At 37.4% G+C, this 20202-nt stretch overlaps 4 protein-coding genes across 7 annotated transcripts; 2 read left to right on the forward strand and 2 right to left on the reverse strand.

Moving 5' to 3' along the window:
• Positions 1–747: 747 nt before the first annotated feature.
• LOC105170165 (protein trichome birefringence-like 38) lies at positions 748–2791 on the reverse strand. 4 transcript variants are annotated; one of them, XM_020696543.2, is made up of 5 exons: positions 2494–2791; positions 2236–2407; positions 1850–2025; positions 1567–1725; positions 748–1226 (listed from the first exon to the last, which is right to left on the reverse strand). In XM_020696543.2, the coding sequence occupies exons 1-5, from the start codon at positions 2760–2762 to the stop codon at positions 878–880; spliced, it is 1125 nt and encodes a 374-aa protein (XP_020552202.2). In that variant the 5' UTR covers positions 2763–2791; the 3' UTR covers positions 748–877. The 4 variants fall into 4 exon arrangements, with proteins under 4 accessions (XP_020552202.2, XP_088732186.1, XP_088732174.1 ...); XM_088876060.1 differs by having other exon boundaries at positions 1850–1979; positions 2236–2418; XM_088876048.1 differs by having other exon boundaries at positions 1850–1982; positions 2236–2418.
• A 1082-nt stretch (positions 2792–3873) lies between these two features.
• On the forward strand, positions 3874–6948 carry LOC105169544 (uncharacterized). The gene is made up of 5 exons (XM_011089963.3): positions 3874–4030; positions 5218–5317; positions 5937–6058; positions 6185–6306; positions 6439–6948. The coding sequence occupies exons 1-5, from the start codon at positions 4025–4027 to the stop codon at positions 6737–6739; spliced, it is 651 nt and encodes a 216-aa protein (XP_011088265.1). The 5' UTR covers positions 3874–4024; the 3' UTR covers positions 6740–6948.
• A 255-nt stretch (positions 6949–7203) lies between these two features.
• Positions 7204–13506, reverse strand: LOC105169554 (cytochrome C oxidase subunit). The gene is made up of 7 exons (XM_011089975.3): positions 12793–13506; positions 11997–12331; positions 11021–11173; positions 10093–10185; positions 9559–9617; positions 7897–7990; positions 7204–7545 (listed from the first exon to the last, which is right to left on the reverse strand). The coding sequence occupies exons 1-7, from the start codon at positions 13439–13441 to the stop codon at positions 7330–7332; spliced, it is 1599 nt and encodes a 532-aa protein (XP_011088277.1). The 5' UTR covers positions 13442–13506; the 3' UTR covers positions 7204–7329.
• Positions 13507–14305: 799 nt separating this feature from the next.
• LOC105170173 (pectinesterase inhibitor-like) lies at positions 14306–14866 on the forward strand. The gene has a single exon (XM_011090821.1). It carries the CDS (start codon positions 14306–14308, stop codon positions 14864–14866), a length of 561 nt encoding a protein of 186 aa, XP_011089123.1.
• Positions 14867–20202: the final 5336 nt, after the last annotated feature.

The raw sequence follows: 20202 nt of genomic DNA on the forward strand, positions 1-20202 counted from the left end.
ATACCATACTTCGTGGACTTGTATGTGATTTGCTAAATTTCAAGGGGCTAACGGCTCAAATTCCTAACTCCAACCCCTAATCCTTGTCAAACCACGGAATTGTTAAATCATTAAGAAAAGAATTAAGCACTTGTCAAAAATCATCTGACTGATTGAATTCACACCACTTTTTTCAAGAAATCTTAAGAGTTCTATCCTCATTTGATCAGATTTTTGCACAAGCAATCATATCGGCTATGGATCCATCACGCATCACTTTGCGTCCTTTCAAGCTATCGGATGCAGACGACATGCTAGTGTGGGCGGGCGACGATAGAGTGACAAGGTCCTTAAGATGGAAAACTTTGACTAGCAAAGACGAGGCCTTGGCCTTCATCGAACAAGTGTGCATACCCCACCCTTGGCGAAGGTCCATATGCATCGATGACCGTTCCATCGGCTTCGTGTCTGTATTCCCGGGGTATGGGGACGACAGGTGCCGAGCCGACCTAGGCTATGCAATAGGGGTGGAGTATTGGGGACAAGGAATCACAACAAGAGCTGTCAAAATGGCAACTGCTCAGGTGTTTAACGACTTTCCTGAAATAGTAAGGCTGCAGGCTTTTGCTAGTGTGGAGAATAAGGCCTCACAGAGGGTGTTGGAGAGAGCTGGATTTGTGAAGGAGGGATTGCTGAGAAAGTACTCGTACCTCAAAGGCAGTATTCAGGATGTGCTCGTTTTCAGCTTCTTATCAACTGATCATTCTTGATTTTCACAGGTTCTTGCATTAGAAATAAGTGGTTGTTTGCAGTTGGAAAATTCTGGGATTGTTTTTACTATGTTTATGGTTATATAGTACTTGTACAAGTATCAAACTATTCGAACTTGAATTACTTTCTACAAGTAGTCTGAAGTAAAATAGTTGGCGGCATCGGGAGCGTCCCCCGTCTGATCTTGTTGAAGTAGTTGTGTGTAGAGGAGGTGGTTCCATGTGTCGGGGACTCCAGCAACACACCAGTGGGTGCAGTCCATGCCCTTGAACCCATTGTGTGTGCCGGGGTGCCCGTCCTTTCTCAATTGGGAAAGAGTCGTGATGTCCAACAAATGAACTGATGTTGTGTTGCTACTCAGAACGTCTTTCAAAATTTTTGATGCCAAGGGCTCGCCAGCAGGGTAGCTCGACCCTGTCATAGGCCTTGTTTGATTCGAGCAATCCCTCACTCCCGGTTCATTCCATTCCTCGCCTCTGCAAAGCCAGAAATACGGTTAGTGATTGGAAAAATGATGTCTAGTTTACATTAAATGCAACAGATCATCCTGCAAAAACACTCTTACCTGGAAAAGGAAAGGCAATCCAACCCATGAACTTAAAAAAGGAGAAGAGCAATGTGACCTCCCGATGCTGAACTTATGTTAAAAGTTCAGGCGTCACATTGTCTCCTTTTCGTTGTTTAGAAGGATTTCAATTCTGTATTTTGAAAATTTTTATGCTAAAACATAATGCATTTATGAATTATGCAAACTTTCTTTTACAAACTTACTTATTTATACATTAAATAACACGTAACATTGGTTTGTTTTATTACCTGTAGTGGGCGGGAGAGACTCCCGTGAAGAAAACTTTGGTTTTATAAGGATCTACGTCTGATTCCACCCATTTTGCCCATCTCATCAAAGCTTTGGTAAAAGCAACCGTACGATCCATGTCCTCCACTACTATTCCTTCATCTTCAATATAATCCCACCTGCAGTATCAAATCCAACAATTCTTTACCATCTAAATATTTCAACTTACTGAAAATATTCTCGTCTTTCAAAATTATAATTTTATCGCTAGGGATTAAATAATGTTCTTGAGTAGGTACGTACGGTTGCTTAATTCCTCTACGGTGCCACCAAAGCCAAGTGTTGAAGACTAAAACGTCGAATCCCTTCCATATTTCTCCGCTCTTGAGAGAGTCCAGCTTTAAAACTCGACCAAACTCTTCCATTTCAATGTCTACTAAATAATGCGAATTGAAGTATGTAACTGAAATTCCATAGTCCTGAAAAAGAAATCCTTATTCTTGACATATATATATATATATATATATATCATGCAAGTTAAGATGATTTATAGTAGGAATACGTAAATACAATATATGATTGATTATTTTTTTTTTAAATTATATAATAAGTATATTATTTACTTATTATGTAATTGATTCGAGGATGATAAAACTATAATTTGGTGAGTAAGTAATGTGAGGGGGAACCTGAAATGTGAGTGTGGAGATTAAGTCATTGGCGTGGTGAGTGACATTCGATCCATACGAGGCTGTGTAGAGAAGACATGTAAGAGACTGCCATTGATTTAGGGTAATGGAGTCTCCTACAAACATGATTTTCTTCCCCTTGAGTTTTCTCATAAACTTGACTCCGTCAAATCTGTTGGAATTCTTGCAAGAAATGCAAACTCCAGGTCAGTGCAGTTCAACTAAAGATAGAATGAAAAGTAGGGTAAAGGTGGGTACTTGGGTAAATCACAGGCGTTGGGTTGCCATCTGTAGTGGAGGTAGTGATGATCAGATCTGCCATACTTGATGCAGTCAAATTCCTTCCTGATGAAAGGACATGCGGTTGAGTTGAAGAGAGGGTAAGTGTGGTGATCATCATCATACACCCACTCCCCTTCATACACATTGCACCCCCTCTCACCATTAATTCTACTGCACACTAGTACAACATATAATGCTGCACCAGCAAGAATTACCACACCCTTCATCCTCATTATGATCATCATGATGAGAGTGAGAGTGAGAGTGAGAGAGAGAGAGAGTTGATGATGATGATGAATTTAATTATGTAGGTAAACAGGGAGGATAGCTGATTAATTACACTAATCAGAACATGATTAAGGGGTTGACTTCACCTCTACAAATACTAAAATATTATGTTGAATAATGTACTTAACCATATCATTATCATCGTCACATGTTTCATTTATTTAATTGTAATTGCTTATTTCTTAATAATTATACAACTTAAGATGGGGTTTGGATATATGTACAAAAAAATAAATTAATTACAAAAAAGCATCATCTTTTAACCACCAAATTCACTGTGTATAACTAAATTGGTCTCATTTATTTTTGTAAAATTTGATTATTCCATTTATTTGATTTAACTTTCGGCTACGGGTTCAATATTTGAATATTAATTTGAGAAAAAATTGAATATTTTGCAACGCGTGAGCAGTGAGGGACTCATTAAAAGCAAATACATTAGGCAGTAGAGCATGTTCAAATTAAACTAACGCTTTATATATATATATATATATATATATGAAATTTAATTTAATTTATATTCCCACATCGGATCGTGTGTACATCAATCAACATTATTATAAATTATAAAATTATTGGTCTGTCTTTGCACGTCTTTTTGCATGACACGAAATAAAATAATGAGGGTCAAATCTCTTTATTCATCTATTATTTTTTATTTTTCGTCTCAGCTCTAATTTTTAATTTTTCAAACATACTTTATATTTAAATGCGTTTGAGTTTTAGTATGATTTCTTCTATTTGTAGATTTTAATGGAAGCTAAATAAGGTAGATTGAGTATTTCGTTAGTAAGGGTAAAATAGAAAATTTTGTATACTTTAATAATTTGTAAGTAATTAAAAAATATAACATACTCCAATTTATATTATTTTTTTATTACTAAATAAAAATAGTTAAAATCACAGTAATGCAAAATTCATTATTTTGCAGGAGTATTTGAGATCCTTAGGGTATTGATGGGCCTGACATTGTTAAAACCCAATAACAATATGGGCCGAGTTTGAGTTGGGTCGGGTGTATTGTGTGGGCTTAAATTTGGGCACAATCTGGGCTGATTACGGGCCACGAAATAGAACCTGAGAGAACTCAACAAAGGGGTGGGACGTGGTGATTCTGATCGTTTCCGCCTCTAATCAATAACAGTTGCAGGAAGTTGCGAGGAGCAGTTATGCTCACAAGTGTTCGACAGAAGTTCTAAGCATAAACTCTTGAGCTAAAATGGAGGTAATCCGTTCCTTCCCTATCTGTTTATGTATGCAGAAGGTAGTACTTGTTATTTTCTGAAAGAGTTCGACGTTTTTAGACCGTAATTTCATATGCAACAGTGTTTAACTTATTGATTCTTAATTATGAGCCTAGTGCTAAGAGAATTCTGGATTTTAACAAAAAATGTCTGAGATTTGGCGCAAAGGATTGGGTATCTGCTTCATGATTTTTGGAGAGGGAGATGGATTTCTATGATATTGTTTCCTCCTTGCAGCTAGTAGTACTTTCTTACATGATGCTTCTCACCTTGCAGTTTTGACAATTCCACATTGTAGAGCCTATATATCTATGTATTCCTTTGGTAAAGAAACTGATTTTGCGACTGAGCTCCTATTTTCACTCATAAATTAGTATCGTCAAAGAAAATTATCATAAGCAATTACTTTATGCTTACAAGTCACCAGTGCTCCCTTCTTGAATTTTCCTGGGATAGGTAAGTGGTGTAAGGTGCTGGCTGCCAGTGGCGCGGGTGATGATGATAGCAGAATGTGCTGGATCACGGCCAGTTAATGGACAAATAAATTGGCATATAGGTTAAAATTGGACTTTTTTGGATTAGCTGAGCCAATCCAACTATTACATTCATTTGGTCATCATGTTTAAAAGGATATATAGCTCTCCTCTCCAACCAAGTGTTATATCAGCACAACCATTTTGCCTCTACTGACAGGATCAATTTTCATTGTGATTTATTCTTTCTGATTTCCTCTGGAACTCCAGACCTGGTATATCACCATATTCTTGGATTTTCATTTATGATTAATTTGCTACTTTTCAAGTTTATGCATCGGCACCACTCTATATGGAGAGAGACAATATCCTTATTATGTAACTTCTATTAGCAATTATGTTTAGTAACTATATACACATGCAAAATCAAGAAAGCAACAATTGTTAGATATTTAAAGCAGCAAGAAGTTTCCCTGCCTTCTGTCAAGTTGTGCTTTGCCATCAAAACCAGTTCAAGATAGGGAGTGAAGGTTGAACCTAATTGCAATTAATTCATGATATGTTTTCGCATCTGGGAAATGTTGCCTCCTAATCTTGCAATCTCTCTCTCAGTAGGTTCTGTAAATTGTTGGTCAAAGTATTCATTGTTTCTTCAAAACAGGTTCATGAATATTTTCATTGATATATGGATGTAGGGGAGTATTGCTAATGAGCTCTATTCAGAAGTTTTGCAATCATCAAGTGTTAAATTAGATGGAGGATCAAATGCAGTCGAAGCGAATGACAATTCTTATGGTATGTAGTTCACCAGCTACTTATATATTTCAGCTTCTGACATCATTTTGCATATGAATCATTTGTATCTAGATAAAATTTCAGAGAATTGGTGAGACATTTTGGACATGGTTTGTTTATGATCGAAAACTTGGTAATGCCAAACAAAGAAAAGGAGAGAAAACTTGGAAATAATTAGAATAACGCACACAATTCTATCCAACCCACATCACTAGAGTATGAATTGTGGAGGTACCAACCTCATCTAGAATTTTTTTTATCTCTTGAAAGACTTTTAGGTGTCAATTATAGAATTGTAACTTCTATTTTTCTGAGCGGATAAAGTATTTCCTTGGACATCCTTGGGTGCTCAAAATCTGTCTACCAGAGTCTCAACTTGGTATATGCAAGTGATCTAGAATCCTCTGAATTGAGATAAATAAGAAGGTTGGCCGTCTTTCTACGGACAGAGATCAACATTAAAAACCAGGTATGGATAAAGCTGCAAAAAGGAGTTGATATCACAACATGTCAAATGAAATTTGCTTGCTTGATGCTTTGAGTTTGTCTGAATATGTACTTAATTCCGGAGACTTTATTTATAGTTCTAACATTTCTATCCTTTACTTTGTTGGTCTAGAAAATGATCCCGGAGATTTGTGGTATGATGATGGATCTTCTTGTGAAGATTCTGTTGAGAAATTGAATAGAGCATCTGATATGGACAGGGAGTGGCAGAGGAGACGTGATCAATTCCATACGGTATCCTAAAAATTGTATCTGATTGCTTTCTTTCCCACACGGAGTTAATGAAATAATTTGTTTGTCTTTAATGCATTAATTAATTCCTCATTTGTTCCCCTAATGTTGCTGTTTCTGGTGAGCTAGTTAGGCTACCGTGATGGACTCATTGCTGGAAAGGAAGCTGCTGCACAAGAGGGGTTCAATATTGGCTTTAAGGATTCTGTGTTTATCGGGTACAGTTGGGGTCGTGTCAGAGGGATGACGAGGTAAAAGGCAAACACTGTCAACTTGTGATGTTCATGTAAACTGTCATTAACTACAGAATGTTCCTGTACTCACTGTCCATAGATCTTCACTTTTTTATTGATTGTGTTTTCTTTTCATTTCTACCTTTCAAGTGCAATGGCTTGCCTACCCAGTGAGTTAAGGGAAAAATTGGTCGAAAGAGAGGAAGCAAGAAACAAGTTCAAGTGCTTGCATGAATCTGTGCAGTCTCTGTCAACAACAGATGCATTGAAACTGTTTTATGAAGACCAAAAGAGGAAGTCATCAAACCAGGAGGAAGCTGAACCCAGTTCCACCACGATAGAATTAGATCTTCAGAATCCAGATGTCAGTGTTCTCAAGACTTACAGTGAGCAGCTGCACTCACTTCTCAGCGAAGCTCCTTTGTTTGAAGAGACCTTTAAAATAAACTAGTCAAGATTTTTCCGTTACTCCTCAAATATATATCGAAAAGCATCTCAAAGACTTCGAACATAATTTGACTCATAGCCGTTCAGCAGAAACTGATCTGGTAGTGTATAAAATTACATTAATGAAGACAAATTCTTTCTTCAGGATCAGACTTTTGATTTTGTATCTGAGATATTACAAGATATTGCTAATTACATCCACATTTCCATTCACGTTGTTTAGCTATATTTTGATAAAATGTCATATTTGAATAGCTAATTATCTAGCCAGAATGGGTTTCATACCACTGACTTGGAAGTTTACATGCATATTCTATTCTCCCGTCTCTACTCAGTATCTGAATAATCTCCTCAAGCTATGTGGAAAGAGCAGTTCATCATACCTCCTGATTATTTCAGTATCTTATCATTGTCCAAAAGATTTTTCGCCTTTTGAAATAAAAACATTTTCACCAACACATTCCGAAATTCACTAAATACTAATATGAACACTTTTTGTAGGAAGAAAGTATAGATAACTTGGTATCGATAAATATCACGAACCGAAAGATTATCTAGGACCTATTTACACTTCAAAAGAAAAAGAAAATATATTTATTGGAACCTAGAAGCAGCAATTAGTAACACAATAACAACGGGAGAAACCAGAAAAACAACATAGGGGAGGGCTTGACTCAATCCACCTTCATCCACCTGATCCTCTTTCAATGAATAATTTGTCTTTTCTTGTAGAAATGCTTCAAAATAATTTTGATAACCAGTATTGAGAGACGAACGGGTCGAGCTGGTAACCTTCATCATTTCCATTGCCTGCCAAATACGAAGTGACTGTGCCATTATTACTCCAGATAAGCCCTTGATCTTTGTACCATAAATCAATAAATTGAAGCACCGTATACCTTGAATTTGTAATCTTATTTTTACTTAGGATTACGCTTCAGCGATATTTTCTGCTCATGACTTAGCAGTTCAAGAAATACATATGTATTTGGTTGCCATTTAAGGTCATTATCTTACAGAATTATTCAGTTCCTTGACAGCCAGAAATGAACAGTAGAGTTCGGGTCCAAATTCAATATAACAAACAGCTCCCATTTGAGTTCCATTTCTTGCTAAGACTCTCATTTGTTACATATAAAATATTTAAGTGTGTTAATGTACCTGGAAGCTAAAGAAAAATTGCCTAGCCTTCTTGCTCACTTGAGGACTGGGGTGAGACTGAAGCTTCTCGTACATCATGCGTGCTTCATTGGGTCTGTCATTCAGTGTTTTATATATGAAGCATCAGTATGGAGTACCAAACTTAGGGTGCAGAACGAAACAGACAAAAGGGTCTTATGAAGAACAGAATGAATTATGCACAAAAGATCTAGTTCCATAAAATTCCAATCAAGGATATAAAAGAACAATTACATAAAGTGATGTACTCAAGCTTTAATAGGGTGAACATTCTGGTGGATAGTGCCAAGTTTGGCCAAGGGGTGAGTCTAATTCTACATCAATAAAACTAGAACTTTGAGCAACTTAGTTGTGTTGGGGGCCTGTAAAGAGAACTAGAACAGTTTCCAGGAATTAAGTTTATTTGATTAATCACACCACTGGAGGGATGGGGCCAGTGGGCTTAACAATGCTTATTTATTGAGGACAGGCAAAACAGATCTGATAAGATAATTTCGAATTAAGTAGAATATAAAGAAGCATAAGGAAACAAAGACGTGAAAGAAGAATGAAGAGAAAAGAAATAGCTTTACCACGCAAGGCTTGAAGCAAATTGCCATCAACAACATATCGTTCTTAGTATCTGTCTACAATATAGGGATACTCCTATGTTTCATAAAGGATGGAATCAACTTAGGAAAGATAAACATGAGTTATGCCAAAGCAGAAAGTAGAGGATGTAGTCCTGTAAGTTTTGACCAAAAAGCTTCTCTCTTGCATATGAAACTAAGAGTGAAGAGGTTAGATTTCCAAAGCCCTTTCATTTGCACAATGTAAATTCACCAATCAAGCTAAATTTGATAAAGCTGAGAGTGGAGGTAAAGTTCTACCATGCAACTGCTTAGTATTTTAAGCAGCACAATTTGAGGAAAGCAACGCTCAACAATTTAGATAGTTGAGATTAGTATAAGTTTGATGAGAACATCCTACAAGAACAGTTCTTTTCATTAACTGAAGTCATTCTCACCACCTGAAGTTTGTGCTAGTAGTAGAGGTATTAACTAACATCATCTTATTGGATACAAAGCTCCATTTTTTTTTTAAAAACAAGAAGCAACCATTTCTGGTAGAGTTACTAAATTTCTGTCAGCTTGTCCTTGAGGGAAAATTTTGTGCAATATCTTGAAAACAAGTTGAAGCATGAGCCATAAGAAATATCTGACAGACTTAGTAATAAAGAAAATCTGTCTTTAGCATCAAACAAAGGTAGTTATGATTTTAGTTTAGGGAAAAAAGAATAAAGTGCCTGGCATCTTAATGGAGATTCGGTATTGGAAAATGAAGACACATGATAATGTTTTTTCAATCATCCACGGACATTTCATCTTAATAATAGAAATGCTTGGGCATCAAAATGAGGGAAGCTTCTATATTAGTGTATCACCGAGAGATATTGAAGTGATTTTGGCACATTTGGTTTCCATGAAAATTTCAACTTCCTATGACCGAAAGTTCTTTTTTTCCTCTTTTTCTTCCCATTTTCTCCAAATTCCTGACGTGCATCAGCCGAAGTTATTTTCACTCATCATCTTGTTGAATTGTCCTACATACATGTTCACGCCAGTAGCTGCTAAAACAGAATATGTATTAAAGAAGAAAATACACCTGCTGAGTGAGTCCTGACATATAGACCACTGCAGAGCTGCTAATCCATGAAGTTCACTCTGCAAAAAATGTGTAAAAACATTGAATACCAAAAAGAAAATAAAATGCCTAGAGCTAGGAGGAATTAACCGCTAAACATTACAAGGTAAACATGATCAATAAGAAAAGCTGTGAGCTATATTATCTTTCAAAGTTCAAGTGTCCAAAAATAAAGGTACATTGAGGTGAAAACTCATACAAATTCAAGCACGGGTATACACAACCATCAGAATCAGTGCAAAGCCACAAGGTAAGCACACAGGAATCTTGTTTAATGTTGGTTCTGTGGGATGTTTATGCCCTTTAAAAATGAAGAGAAGACCCATATCATTGCTTCACAAAACTTACCAGCAAACTGAATGACAGCAAGTGCCAGAATACACTATTATAGCAAGATTAGGATGATTCTCATCTTTGAGGTTCATATATGTTTGGGGCCAAGGACATAAATGCAAGTTATCACAGATGCTAGTTGAACATCTATCAATATGTCACCTGGAAAGCCAACTTTTCCATGACTTTTTCATAAAAGGGTAATGCCTCCTCCAGTTCGCCAAGGTCCATCAGTGAATCACCATCCTTCAATGCCTAATTATGACAGCACTATAACTAAGAAGAGAGATATGATTATAATTCCAATTATGAAAACAACGTAAACGATGCATGTGAAATTAAGAGATCCATACATATGCATACTTAAAATGCTATTCTATGTTACAGAACCATCCTGAGCACAAATCTGACGGACTCAATCTACTAAACATCAGAAAATTCCCTCGCACTCCATCCGAATTATATAACCTTTGCCATGAAATATTTGTCAATGTTTAGGCACAAATCAGAAATCTATGATATAAATACTTTCCATATTTTTAAGTTCAATGGTTTGACATTGTGACACTATTATACTTCAATTTGAAAATAGTTTTACATGCTTCCAGAAAACAGAATGATAAGCAAGTAAAGAAAAGATTGCATCTGGGGCCCATACCCTTGATGACTCGAGAAACATGAGCCAAAGATATTAACAGAGTACCCAAATTCTTTTGCTTAATATCAATTACTACTATTACACAACGATTTTTTCCTACAGCACAAGTTCTTCCCATTACCAAGCTGAAGTTGGTGTTTGATGCTTCAAATCTCTGACATTAGCCTCAAGTTAAGCTGAATCCGAGATATAGTTGAATTATGTTGTAGAACATGTTTAAAGACTCTAGTTTGAATATCATTGGAAATGGATCAGCTTGTAATTCCTCAAGGTACTCCTATGTTCAACTTATACTCTACTATAATCTTTGGAATCCCATGCTGTCATACATATTTCCATTTTACAACCTGTTTTTCATGAACTCATAGCACCATCAATATTAAGTTTTGTTAGCGGCTTTGTCTAGAAGAAAAGATTTCATTCTTCGTGTACCTTTTCACATTCAGATTTCAGCTTTGGGTCAATCTTTAGGCCAATTTTGCTCTTGTAGGCAGCTAGCAACTGCCTTGTACGTGCTTCTTTGGCAGCTCGCTCATCTGCTGTTTCAAGCGCCTCCCCAGGACGTATGGTTCTCCCGCCACCATACTTGAAACCAGCAAAAAGACAAAATAATTAAATTTCAGATGCTTACTATACAGAATGAAATACTTTGGAGGAAAACAATATAGATCAACAGCCTAGTGCATATTTATCGAGCAGCAGTAAATATGATGCCGTAAAACATATTTGGCATTAGGTACCTTCCGAAAACTTTAGATCTACTCTCAAGACGATACGACATAATACTAGATGTATAATTGGAACTTCCAGTAAATTCTTCAATTTGAAGAAACCGACTTTATTGAACTGTTTATGAACAGCTTTATGAATAATATTCTTTATCATTCTCGCAATTCCCCATCCTTACGAGCACAAATGCAGAAAATGTTTTGGTGGGCATGCAATTGCTAAAATTCAGTGGATTTGTATATTTGTAAGTGTATACTTTCAGCATTTAAAAGAGCTAGAGTTCCAGCATCAGCAATAAGAAAAACTTGAAGATGAAAACTAAGGAGCTGTACCTTTGTGTCTTCTACAAATCAGAATCAACATTAGTACAGGACGAGATTAAATTCTTCTTTGGTAGATAAGTTGATCTTAAACCTTAGCTCGATAAACAAATTCGAACTGCATTATTATTTTCCAAGAGAAATACAAACTAATTTTACTGGGAGTTACTTATCATCCAGGATACACAAGATAAAGCCAAATAACATATTTAAAGTTTATTGGACTGATAAGTGGTTAATTAATTATGTACCTAACTATACATAGTGTTCAAGAGCACAAACATGGAGAGTATGAAGTAACACCAAAAGTCTACTATTAAGCCTTTTCAGTCGGATCATAAGAAATTGATGTATCTTACTGTTCGCGAAATGTCGCTTGGCCTTGGAAACACTCCCCACGTGGACACCTTTGGCTTATAGAGTTCAGCATTATCCTCTTCAACTGGGATTGGCTTTGACGCTGCTGCACCAAACTTGCTCGTATCTCCAACAAGTATCTCCACTTCAGGCAACTCCCCTTCTGGAAAAGGGTCTGAAATTGGAACCAAGCCAGCAGGCAAACTTCTACCACTCTTCTTATCCGAGAAGCCAAGCCCCACAAAATCAATGCTCGAAATTGAGAAATCCTCCTTTTTACCATCATCCCTAATTGATTGCTTATCTCCAGGACTTCTCTCATTTACTCGATTAAATCCTATAATCAAATGCACATAAAAATTCAGGCTAAACCCATTTCATCTGTTTGTATCAGAAGTAAAAACTCAGAACATTAGCACAATGTATATCTCAGCTAGAATATTTGTTAATACAAAAAGAAAAGAACCACCTTGTCTTTCCTCCCACTAATTTCTGCTTATAAATCTTTTAATTACACTAATCAGAATGGATAATCAAGCAGAGAACTCAAACCAAATGACAATTGTTAATCTTATGCAGAAGTTAATAAGAATCAACGATTCCTAAGTAATAGTCTTTGACTACGTACTGGTGCTGGCATACTTATCCAAAACCAAGAATTACTCTCAATACAATAAAGGAATTTTTGCAGAAACAGAAGAAACTTAAGTGAATGTCTAAATGAGACATTGTTAAACCAATCAAATCAAGAATTATCTAAATTCCAGGTAAAATAACAATTAAGTTCTCCAAGAATACCTGAAGTTAATGTTTCACTTCCCTCATCTTCCCCACCCACAACACCCTTATTCTTCCTATACTCCTTTGCTTTCTCTAATGATAATTTAACCGCCAAAGGAACCTCCTTCTGTCCACCATCATCCTTGACTTCATCAGCTTTCAACCCATCATTTTCCTCCATTTCAGCCGACTCCACACCTGAACTTTGAACAATCTCTGGAACAGCCTCTTCACTCTCTACAAGACTTTTGCTTTTTTTGTACTCCTTTGCCTTTTCCAGTGCAAGTTTAACAGCCAAAGGAACCTCTTTACTCACATCCCCATCCTGAAGTTCATCAGAGATTGAACCATCGCCATCACTTCCATTCACTCTAGCATATGGCTCTAGAAGTGGGTTCTCAACAATCCTCGGAGCCGGATTACTGGACTGTGTGGAACTCTTGTACGCCTTAGCTTTGGCAAATGCAAGTTTAACCGGGTCTTCTTCCTGGGGTTGGGTTTCCGGTGAATTTTCTTGAGAATATGGTGAAGATTCTGCAGAGGAGGATGAGATTTTTGAGTTCTTGAAGGTGAGGAACTTAGTGGGCTGTGAAGAGAAAGCAAGAGTGTTGGTCTTCTTGATGGGAACAAGGGAAGAGAAGAATGGAGGTTGTGAGAATGAGGCCATTGAATGAAGATGAGTACTTCTTTTTTCTGGTTATTTTTGGTGCTGGACTTCAGCTACATAACTCACACCGAAACAATAAACAAATAAATACAAAATCAAGATATTATAAATCTAAATGAAGGTGATAAGATTTTTATTTTACTTTTAACTTAAAACAAATAAAAATAACCAAATAATAAATTCTAAGTTTATTAGCTTATCATTCCTAATAATACATAAGAAAATAATATATATGTATTCTTTTCAAATATCTTTTCTTATTCTTTCGAAAGCTTATATACAAATGAATTACATAGTAATATTTACACACCATCAAAATTATAATTATAAATATTATAATTACAAACATGATGGAGATACAAAAGGGTATAATAAGCATTATGAGGGAATATCAAGACGTGTAAGATGTGTATGCATTCATACTACATGTATTTACAATAGACAACGAATTATTATTGCTTTTACGTACATATATTTATATTGTCACTACAGATATATTACTAATTATTATAGTGACAGTATTATGCATAATTTTGTGTCACCAATAATTAATTATATTGTGATAAGATCAAAATTATGATGGTTTGATATGTATCTTCAATGTCAATTTTCTAATGGACGCGGATTGATATATTGTGATTAATATTATCTTTTCATTTGTAGTATGCAAAATCCCCGCAAAAATAGGAAAACATTATGAAATAATAAATACTATTCCTTGTAAATATGTATAGAATTAAAATCCAGAATCCATGTTCTCAAGTTTTCCCAAATCAAATCCTTGTTTGTGCACTATCCAAACAGAGGCTAGCCAATGCCCCTATGCACTCAAAAAGTCACACACAGTACATAATATCACTAAGCATGGCTGCAGCCAAGATCAACTCATTGCTCATCTTAATTGCATTGGCTATGGCTCCAACTCTTCACCAAGCCAATGCTGCCGATATCACTGCAGGACTATGCGGACAGACGACTCCCAAAGCGGTCTGCGTGTTGCTAGTTGAGGCCGATCCACGAGCCAACCTCAAAACCAGCCCCAATGGCATAGCTACTATACTAAGAGACAAAGCCTCAGCCACTGCTTCAGCAACTTCTGCTAAGATCTCTAGCCTTTTGAGGGGAGCTACCAACAGACGTGAAATCGCGGCTCTTAAGTCATGTTCTGCTGGCTATAATAGGGCCATTTCCAGCTTGAGGTCTGCAGATTTTAAGGTCATAGACCGTCGGACGTATGCAACGTTGGTGGCGGCCATCAGCAACGCTAACGATGAGCCCCGCGATTGCGAGCTTTCGTTCCAAGAACCGCCGGCTGTTCGCTCTCCTATATCGGCAGAGAATGAGAGGTTGAGGGAGATTTGTGCAACCACTTTGGAGATTATTAACCTTCGAGTTTGTAGGACTCCTTTTGTTGATCTATTTTGAAGGAATTAAGTAACATATGGACGAGTCATTATTACATTGTTTTATTTACATTTTTATGGACAAAATAACAACAAATTTTCTTAGTTTATATATATAGTTATTTTTAATTTTTCAGAGGTATTTTTTAGGAATAATTTCTATTCTTTCAATGCATGATTAATAAATTACATAACTTTATTATTAAAATATAATTATGAATCAAAGAATTCCTTTGTTCAGCAGGTAAAATGAAATTTGCATAAGTAGGCTTGACTGACATGACTCATTCAAATAGTTATAACTTCTTAAAGATAAGTCCAAATAGCAATCTATTCTTTTTTTGTTAGTAATCTAACCATGCAACTTTCTAACGATGTATCACAAGTTGCTACAACTCTTAAATTTGCTCTTCATCGGCCTATAAATAAAGGTCATTGTGCATTTATGAGGGTATCAAGTATTATTCATGCAATCAGTCTTTTCTCTTGATTTTCAGCAAGCTTCTCTCCCTATTTTGCTCTCCAACATTATTTCCACTTTAAATTGGTAATTTGTCAAGTCGTTTCAACTATTTTATTATTACTCTTATGTTATTTCAAAATTTTTAATTATCTTTTCAGTAAATCCATTATTGATGTAAGCATCAAAATTGTTTGTAGGTTAGTCCTCATTTTCAGTGAAGATCCTTCAACCATTGTGATATGTCGGATCTTGGTACACATTATAGGCGCCATTTGTGGGAGATTTGAGCTAGAGATGTAAGAAATATCCAACTTAGAAAATGGATGTGACAATGGCTTTTTTTAAGGAAACACTTCTGTCCTTGCTGCAGTAGGTTTTGTAGTTCCACTTCCAGAACAAACACTAAGGCATATCAACACCCCTGCTCTCACTCTTGATCCGACAGCCTTACCTGCTACAACCAATCCCTCTTCCTCTAGCAACTTTTCTAGTTCATCGTAAGACCATCAACTTAGCCCTTCAAGGTTCCCAAGCTAAGGGAGCAGTACAATCTTCTCACCAGGAGAGGCTCAACACACAAGGAAATCAAATAACCGACAGGCCAACTCCAGCAGGACAGACCTACACTAGTTGATCCCGTCTGCAAGGAGATGGCCAATCAAGAACCTCCATAAATCTAGTGTTCTCTCAAGAAAGAAGTGGTGGAACTCTGCCCAGCTATTGGAGCGCGTATTCCCTTCAGTGCAAATATTATGGCGTAAGAGCTCCTAGCTCACCTAAAGACGCCCTAGCACCAACTTGCTTATAATGGCACCACACTCCCTGCTAAGCACATCCACGATAAAAGATGAGATTATGAAGCCACCTCTTCTCTAAAAAATAGAAGGGGACCACGAGGATAGTTGAATCCCATCGACCCAGCACCGAGCATTTCACCCCACTTATCACTAGCTCAGCATGGATGCTAATGGCCATAAACAAACACCCTATTTTGTAGTGGTCCAAGGGTGCAAAGGAAGGACCACAACTTCCCACATCTAGATACTTTTCAAATACCACGTGGAGTACAGACATGAAATGAATAGATGTCACCAACTGAGATAGGAGATAGAAAGGTTCATCCAAGTAGGTTACCTAAAGAACTACATCTACAAAAATTAGCATTGTGAACTGCAAAAGAAAAGCTCTAGCCATAGATATTCCTGTAGAAACGAGGATCAACCTGTTGATCCCTCTAGGAGGCAGTGCCGAGTGCCATAAGGATAAGGCTCATACTAAGGAGCAAAACACGAAAACACACCGGCCAAAGAGGTGATCTACATGATAGTCGAAGACCTACTGATGGGACTCCATGAAATCTAGGCGTGCACATCATTGTGCTGCCCAAATGATAATGGAGATTGACCATAAAGTACCAGCAAGGGATCCCGCGATCCACTTTGGACTTACTAATACTCAGGCAGTTCATTAAGCCCATAATGGTTCTCTCGTTATTTCTACTGCCTTAGCTAACTATACGATTCAACATATTTTCGCAAATTTTGCAGCTCAATAGATATCCTAAATTATGAGGTCTACCGACAATACGTAGTTTTTTTCCTCACCCGTCAGTAAAATAGAATTCACATTTTGGGACTATATAAATACAAATTAAGAACGTAGATGACGTGTGAACTAATTATGATAGTTGTATTTTGTGGTGTTTTATTTGCGAATATACACATATATATATATATATTTTTTATTTATAATCTTGCATATGAGAAATTAACTGTGTTTGTTGTAACGATGAGATTACGTATGTATATTCAGCAAGAATTGTATTATGTGCATATTTTTATATATAAATTAGGGTTTACTTTAAGTATAATATTTAGGGGAGATACAATTGAGTGCCATTAGAGGGTGCTACAGGGTGTTGTAAGGATAGTGCTAAACAAAGAATAAAAAATTTGTATTTTCACAAAAGTACAGTGCTAAAGATGTATTTTTCGAGTTTCACATATCAACATGCTCGTATAGGGTACGCTAAGGGTAATGGTGAACTAAATTAACTTAAAGAACTCGTATCTTTTACTATAATTTTTTCTATTTTTTACTCTTTCTGATGTATTTCCTTAATTTCTGATGTATTAACAAAATTAAAGATGTATTTCCTTAATCCATACATTAACAAGCCCCTGGCATGGTGTCAAGGGCCGCTGCACTCTAGGTACCCTTAACGCACACTCGGCTATGCAACCACTCAACCCAACCGACCAACAACTTTCGTCGACAGACGCTGGACTTGCGCAGTCTTAGAGTTTTAGGCGTAGGTCTTTTGTCTTGTACATGTTGTAAGCTTGTAAATAGTTTTGTTTGCTCAAGAGGACGTTTTGGGTCTTGAGGTGCGATGTTCAACCTTTTCTGTATCTATTATTGTCAATAAAAAAAATCTTGTTAAAATTATTATAAGGGGGAATAAGTTATCGAAGCTTGGTGTAATTATCAAGGTGATCCCCTTGCGCTAGCATCATTTGTACAATGTATATGCATTCCGCATTCATAAATCCACATTCTAAAACATGTGTTCAATTTGCTGCTTATTATTGTTGCTGATGTCGCATTCTATGTTGATATTCTTGTCGGCACGCGGTGCTAGTGTCGGCGGGAGTTTTGTTATTGTGTTGCTATTAGGCAAAAGTAGTCATTTACTATGGACTGCTAACCACACGGTGTCGTTTCCTTTGCATTGCGGAAGACACCTCGTGAGAAATGTTATTAGAGTCTCGGTGCCTTCATGGGATCGAGGCGGATTGATGCGACCCAAGTAAATTCTACTGCGAGAATGGCTGGCCAAGATGCTGAGAGCCCGAGATCAGCGGTCCCACCTAGTGGTCCAAGAAATAGCAGAGCATCATAAGAAGACGGGTTTGATTTGGTAGAGATATATGTCCTCACCTGCTTGATTTGCCAACAGGATAAGGCAGACCATCAGAAGAAGTTTGGTTGCCCAATCACTAGCCATCCAAAGAGACTTTGCAGAGTGTCTCTATGGACTACATTTTTAGATTGCCTAAGGTGGGAGACTTAGGCTCCATCATTGTTGTGGTAGACCGGTTATCCAAATATGCCACTTCTTTCGCAGCCACAAAACATGTCACGGCGGAAGGGATGACTCATCTCTTCTTCAAGCATATGGCCAAATATTAGGGCTTGCCCAAGGATATCGTTAGTCATTGAGACTCCCATTACACTATCATTTTATGGATCGAGTTGTTCAAACTCTCGGATCCAAACTTTCAGTGAGCTCGAGCTATCACTCGCAATCTGATGGCTAGAGTGAATGTTTCAATTTTATGATGGAAAAATACCTTCGGCACTTTGTCCGCGGTACTAAGAAGGATTGGATGAAGCTCTTGGATGTTGCTCAGCTGCGTTTTAATGCCCAAAAGAGCTCTTCCACCAATAAGAGCGCTTTTAAAATTATGACTGGGAAACAACTAGTCCTCCATCACACCCTCGGCTTCGCATAAGGTGTGAGATCCTCTCTCGCTCGAAGTTTCTCTATGGAATGGAAACAGAATAGTTGACATCGCCACAAGTTACCTGGAGAAAACTCAGAAGTAGATGAAAAAGTATGCAAATAAAAACCACCGCTATCGAGTTGAATGTAGGAAACCTTGTGATGGTGAAGGTCCAAGGGGGAGAAATCCTTGGTTTATACAAAAATATATCAACCCTTTACATATCATCAAGCGTATTGGAATGGTGGCGTACAAGGTAAAGTTGCCTCCCTGGTGAAAAATCCACAATGTCTTCCATGTGAGCTAGTTAAATAAATATTCAACAGAAAAGGAGGACGACGCCCGTAATCAACCCAGATGCTCACCACTTGAATTGACGAAGATGAAGGAGAAGATGGTTGAAGCGATCATGAATCACCAAGTTACGAGGACCACAATGCGCAATTATGCATAATACTTGGTGAAATGGAAGGGATGCAGCAACGAGGAGAACACTTGGGAGTTGGTGACGAAAGAGTTGTATGCTAAGTTAAGCAAATGTGGGTAGATGAGGTAGTTTTTTATAAAACAAAATAGGCAAAAATTTCTAGCCCAAAACCCTCCCCAAAAGGAGGGGTCCAAATCTATATCCGAAGGCATGACAGAAACCAATGACCCCCCTCCCCTATAAAAGAGTCATATGAATGATAGCGGGAGGACCAATGGAGGCAATTCACACCATGCCGAAACGCACGGATGAGAGAGGCACATGACATAACCGTGAAAGAGGTATTGGATATGGAGGCGATAAAGGACACCCCCTCATCCAATTCGGACAAACTAAACGATCGGCGCCTAAAAGCATTCCATTATGATTCTCTGATCATCACTGCATTATTAGCCAACTATGAAGTAGGGTGAATTTTCATAGATTCAGGGAGATCGGCGAACATATTATTTAATGAAGTCTATGACCAGATGCAGTTGGGGAACATCCGCGTGATAAAGCTGAACACCTCCTTGTATGGTTTCGTGGGGGAGGTGGTGCACCCTCGTGGCATGATCTAAATCCCAACAGTTATATACTTCAACATGCCCTCAACCTAGGGTAAGGATAGTATTGAACCAATTGAATAAATCTCCTATTTTTGTGTCTCTGAGCTAGCTGCTTAGCTTCCCTCCACATACATATGGGAACATATTTGCATCCATATGGCGGCCACGCTAGCCTTTTCTCTAGGCCTATGGTAAGCCTCCCGACTCCTTCTCCAGGCCTGACTAAACAGACCTTCCTAGAAGACCCCAACTTAAGCTCCTTTTCTTCCGGCCGAGTGTATCCTTGGGTTTCGACTACCCTTTCTCGATGATAGCCCTCTCCCTTAGGCTGTGCAAATTTTTGGGGCGTCATTT

Source organism: Sesamum indicum, linkage group LG1 (assembly GCF_026168435.1).
Source record: "Sesamum indicum cultivar Baizhima isolate 11 linkage group LG1, ASM2616843v1, whole genome shotgun sequence".
Classification (NCBI taxonomy): Eukaryota; Viridiplantae; Streptophyta; class Magnoliopsida; order Lamiales; family Pedaliaceae; genus Sesamum; species Sesamum indicum.

Bases quoted from the DNA above. Each gene is read 5' to 3' on its own strand.
- LOC105170165 (XM_020696543.2), bottom strand. From the start codon at position 2,762: ATGATGATCATAATGAGGATGAAGGGTGTGGTAATTCTTGCTGGTGCA. The intron at 1,726-1,849 runs GTACGTACCTAC...TTGATACTGCAG, and splicing joins CGTAGAGGAATTAAGCAACC to GTGGGATTATATTGAAGATG. The intron at 1,227-1,566 runs GTAATAAAACAA...CTGGCTTTGCAG, and splicing joins GTCTCTCCCGCCCACTACAG to AGGCGAGGAATGGAATGAAC.
- LOC105169544 (XM_011089963.3), top strand. The intron at 5,318-5,936 runs GTATGTAGTTCA...TTGTTGGTCTAG, and splicing joins AGCGAATGACAATTCTTATG to AAAATGATCCCGGAGATTTG. The intron at 6,059-6,184 runs GTATCCTAAAAA...CTGGTGAGCTAG, and splicing joins GACGTGATCAATTCCATACG to TTAGGCTACCGTGATGGACT.
- LOC105169554 (XM_011089975.3), bottom strand. From the start codon at position 13,441: ATGGCCTCATTCTCACAACCTCCATTCTTCTCTTCCCTTGTTCCCATC. The intron at 10,186-11,020 runs GTACACGAAGAA...TGTCATAATTAG, and splicing joins TGAAATCTGAATGTGAAAAG to GCATTGAAGGATGGTGATTC. The intron at 7,991-9,558 runs GTGTATTTTCTT...ACTGAATGACAG, and splicing joins TGTCAGGACTCACTCAGCAG to ACCCAATGAAGCACGCATGA.
- LOC105170173 (XM_011090821.1), top strand. From the start codon at position 14,306: ATGGCTGCAGCCAAGATCAACTCATTGCTCATCTTAATTGCATTGGCT.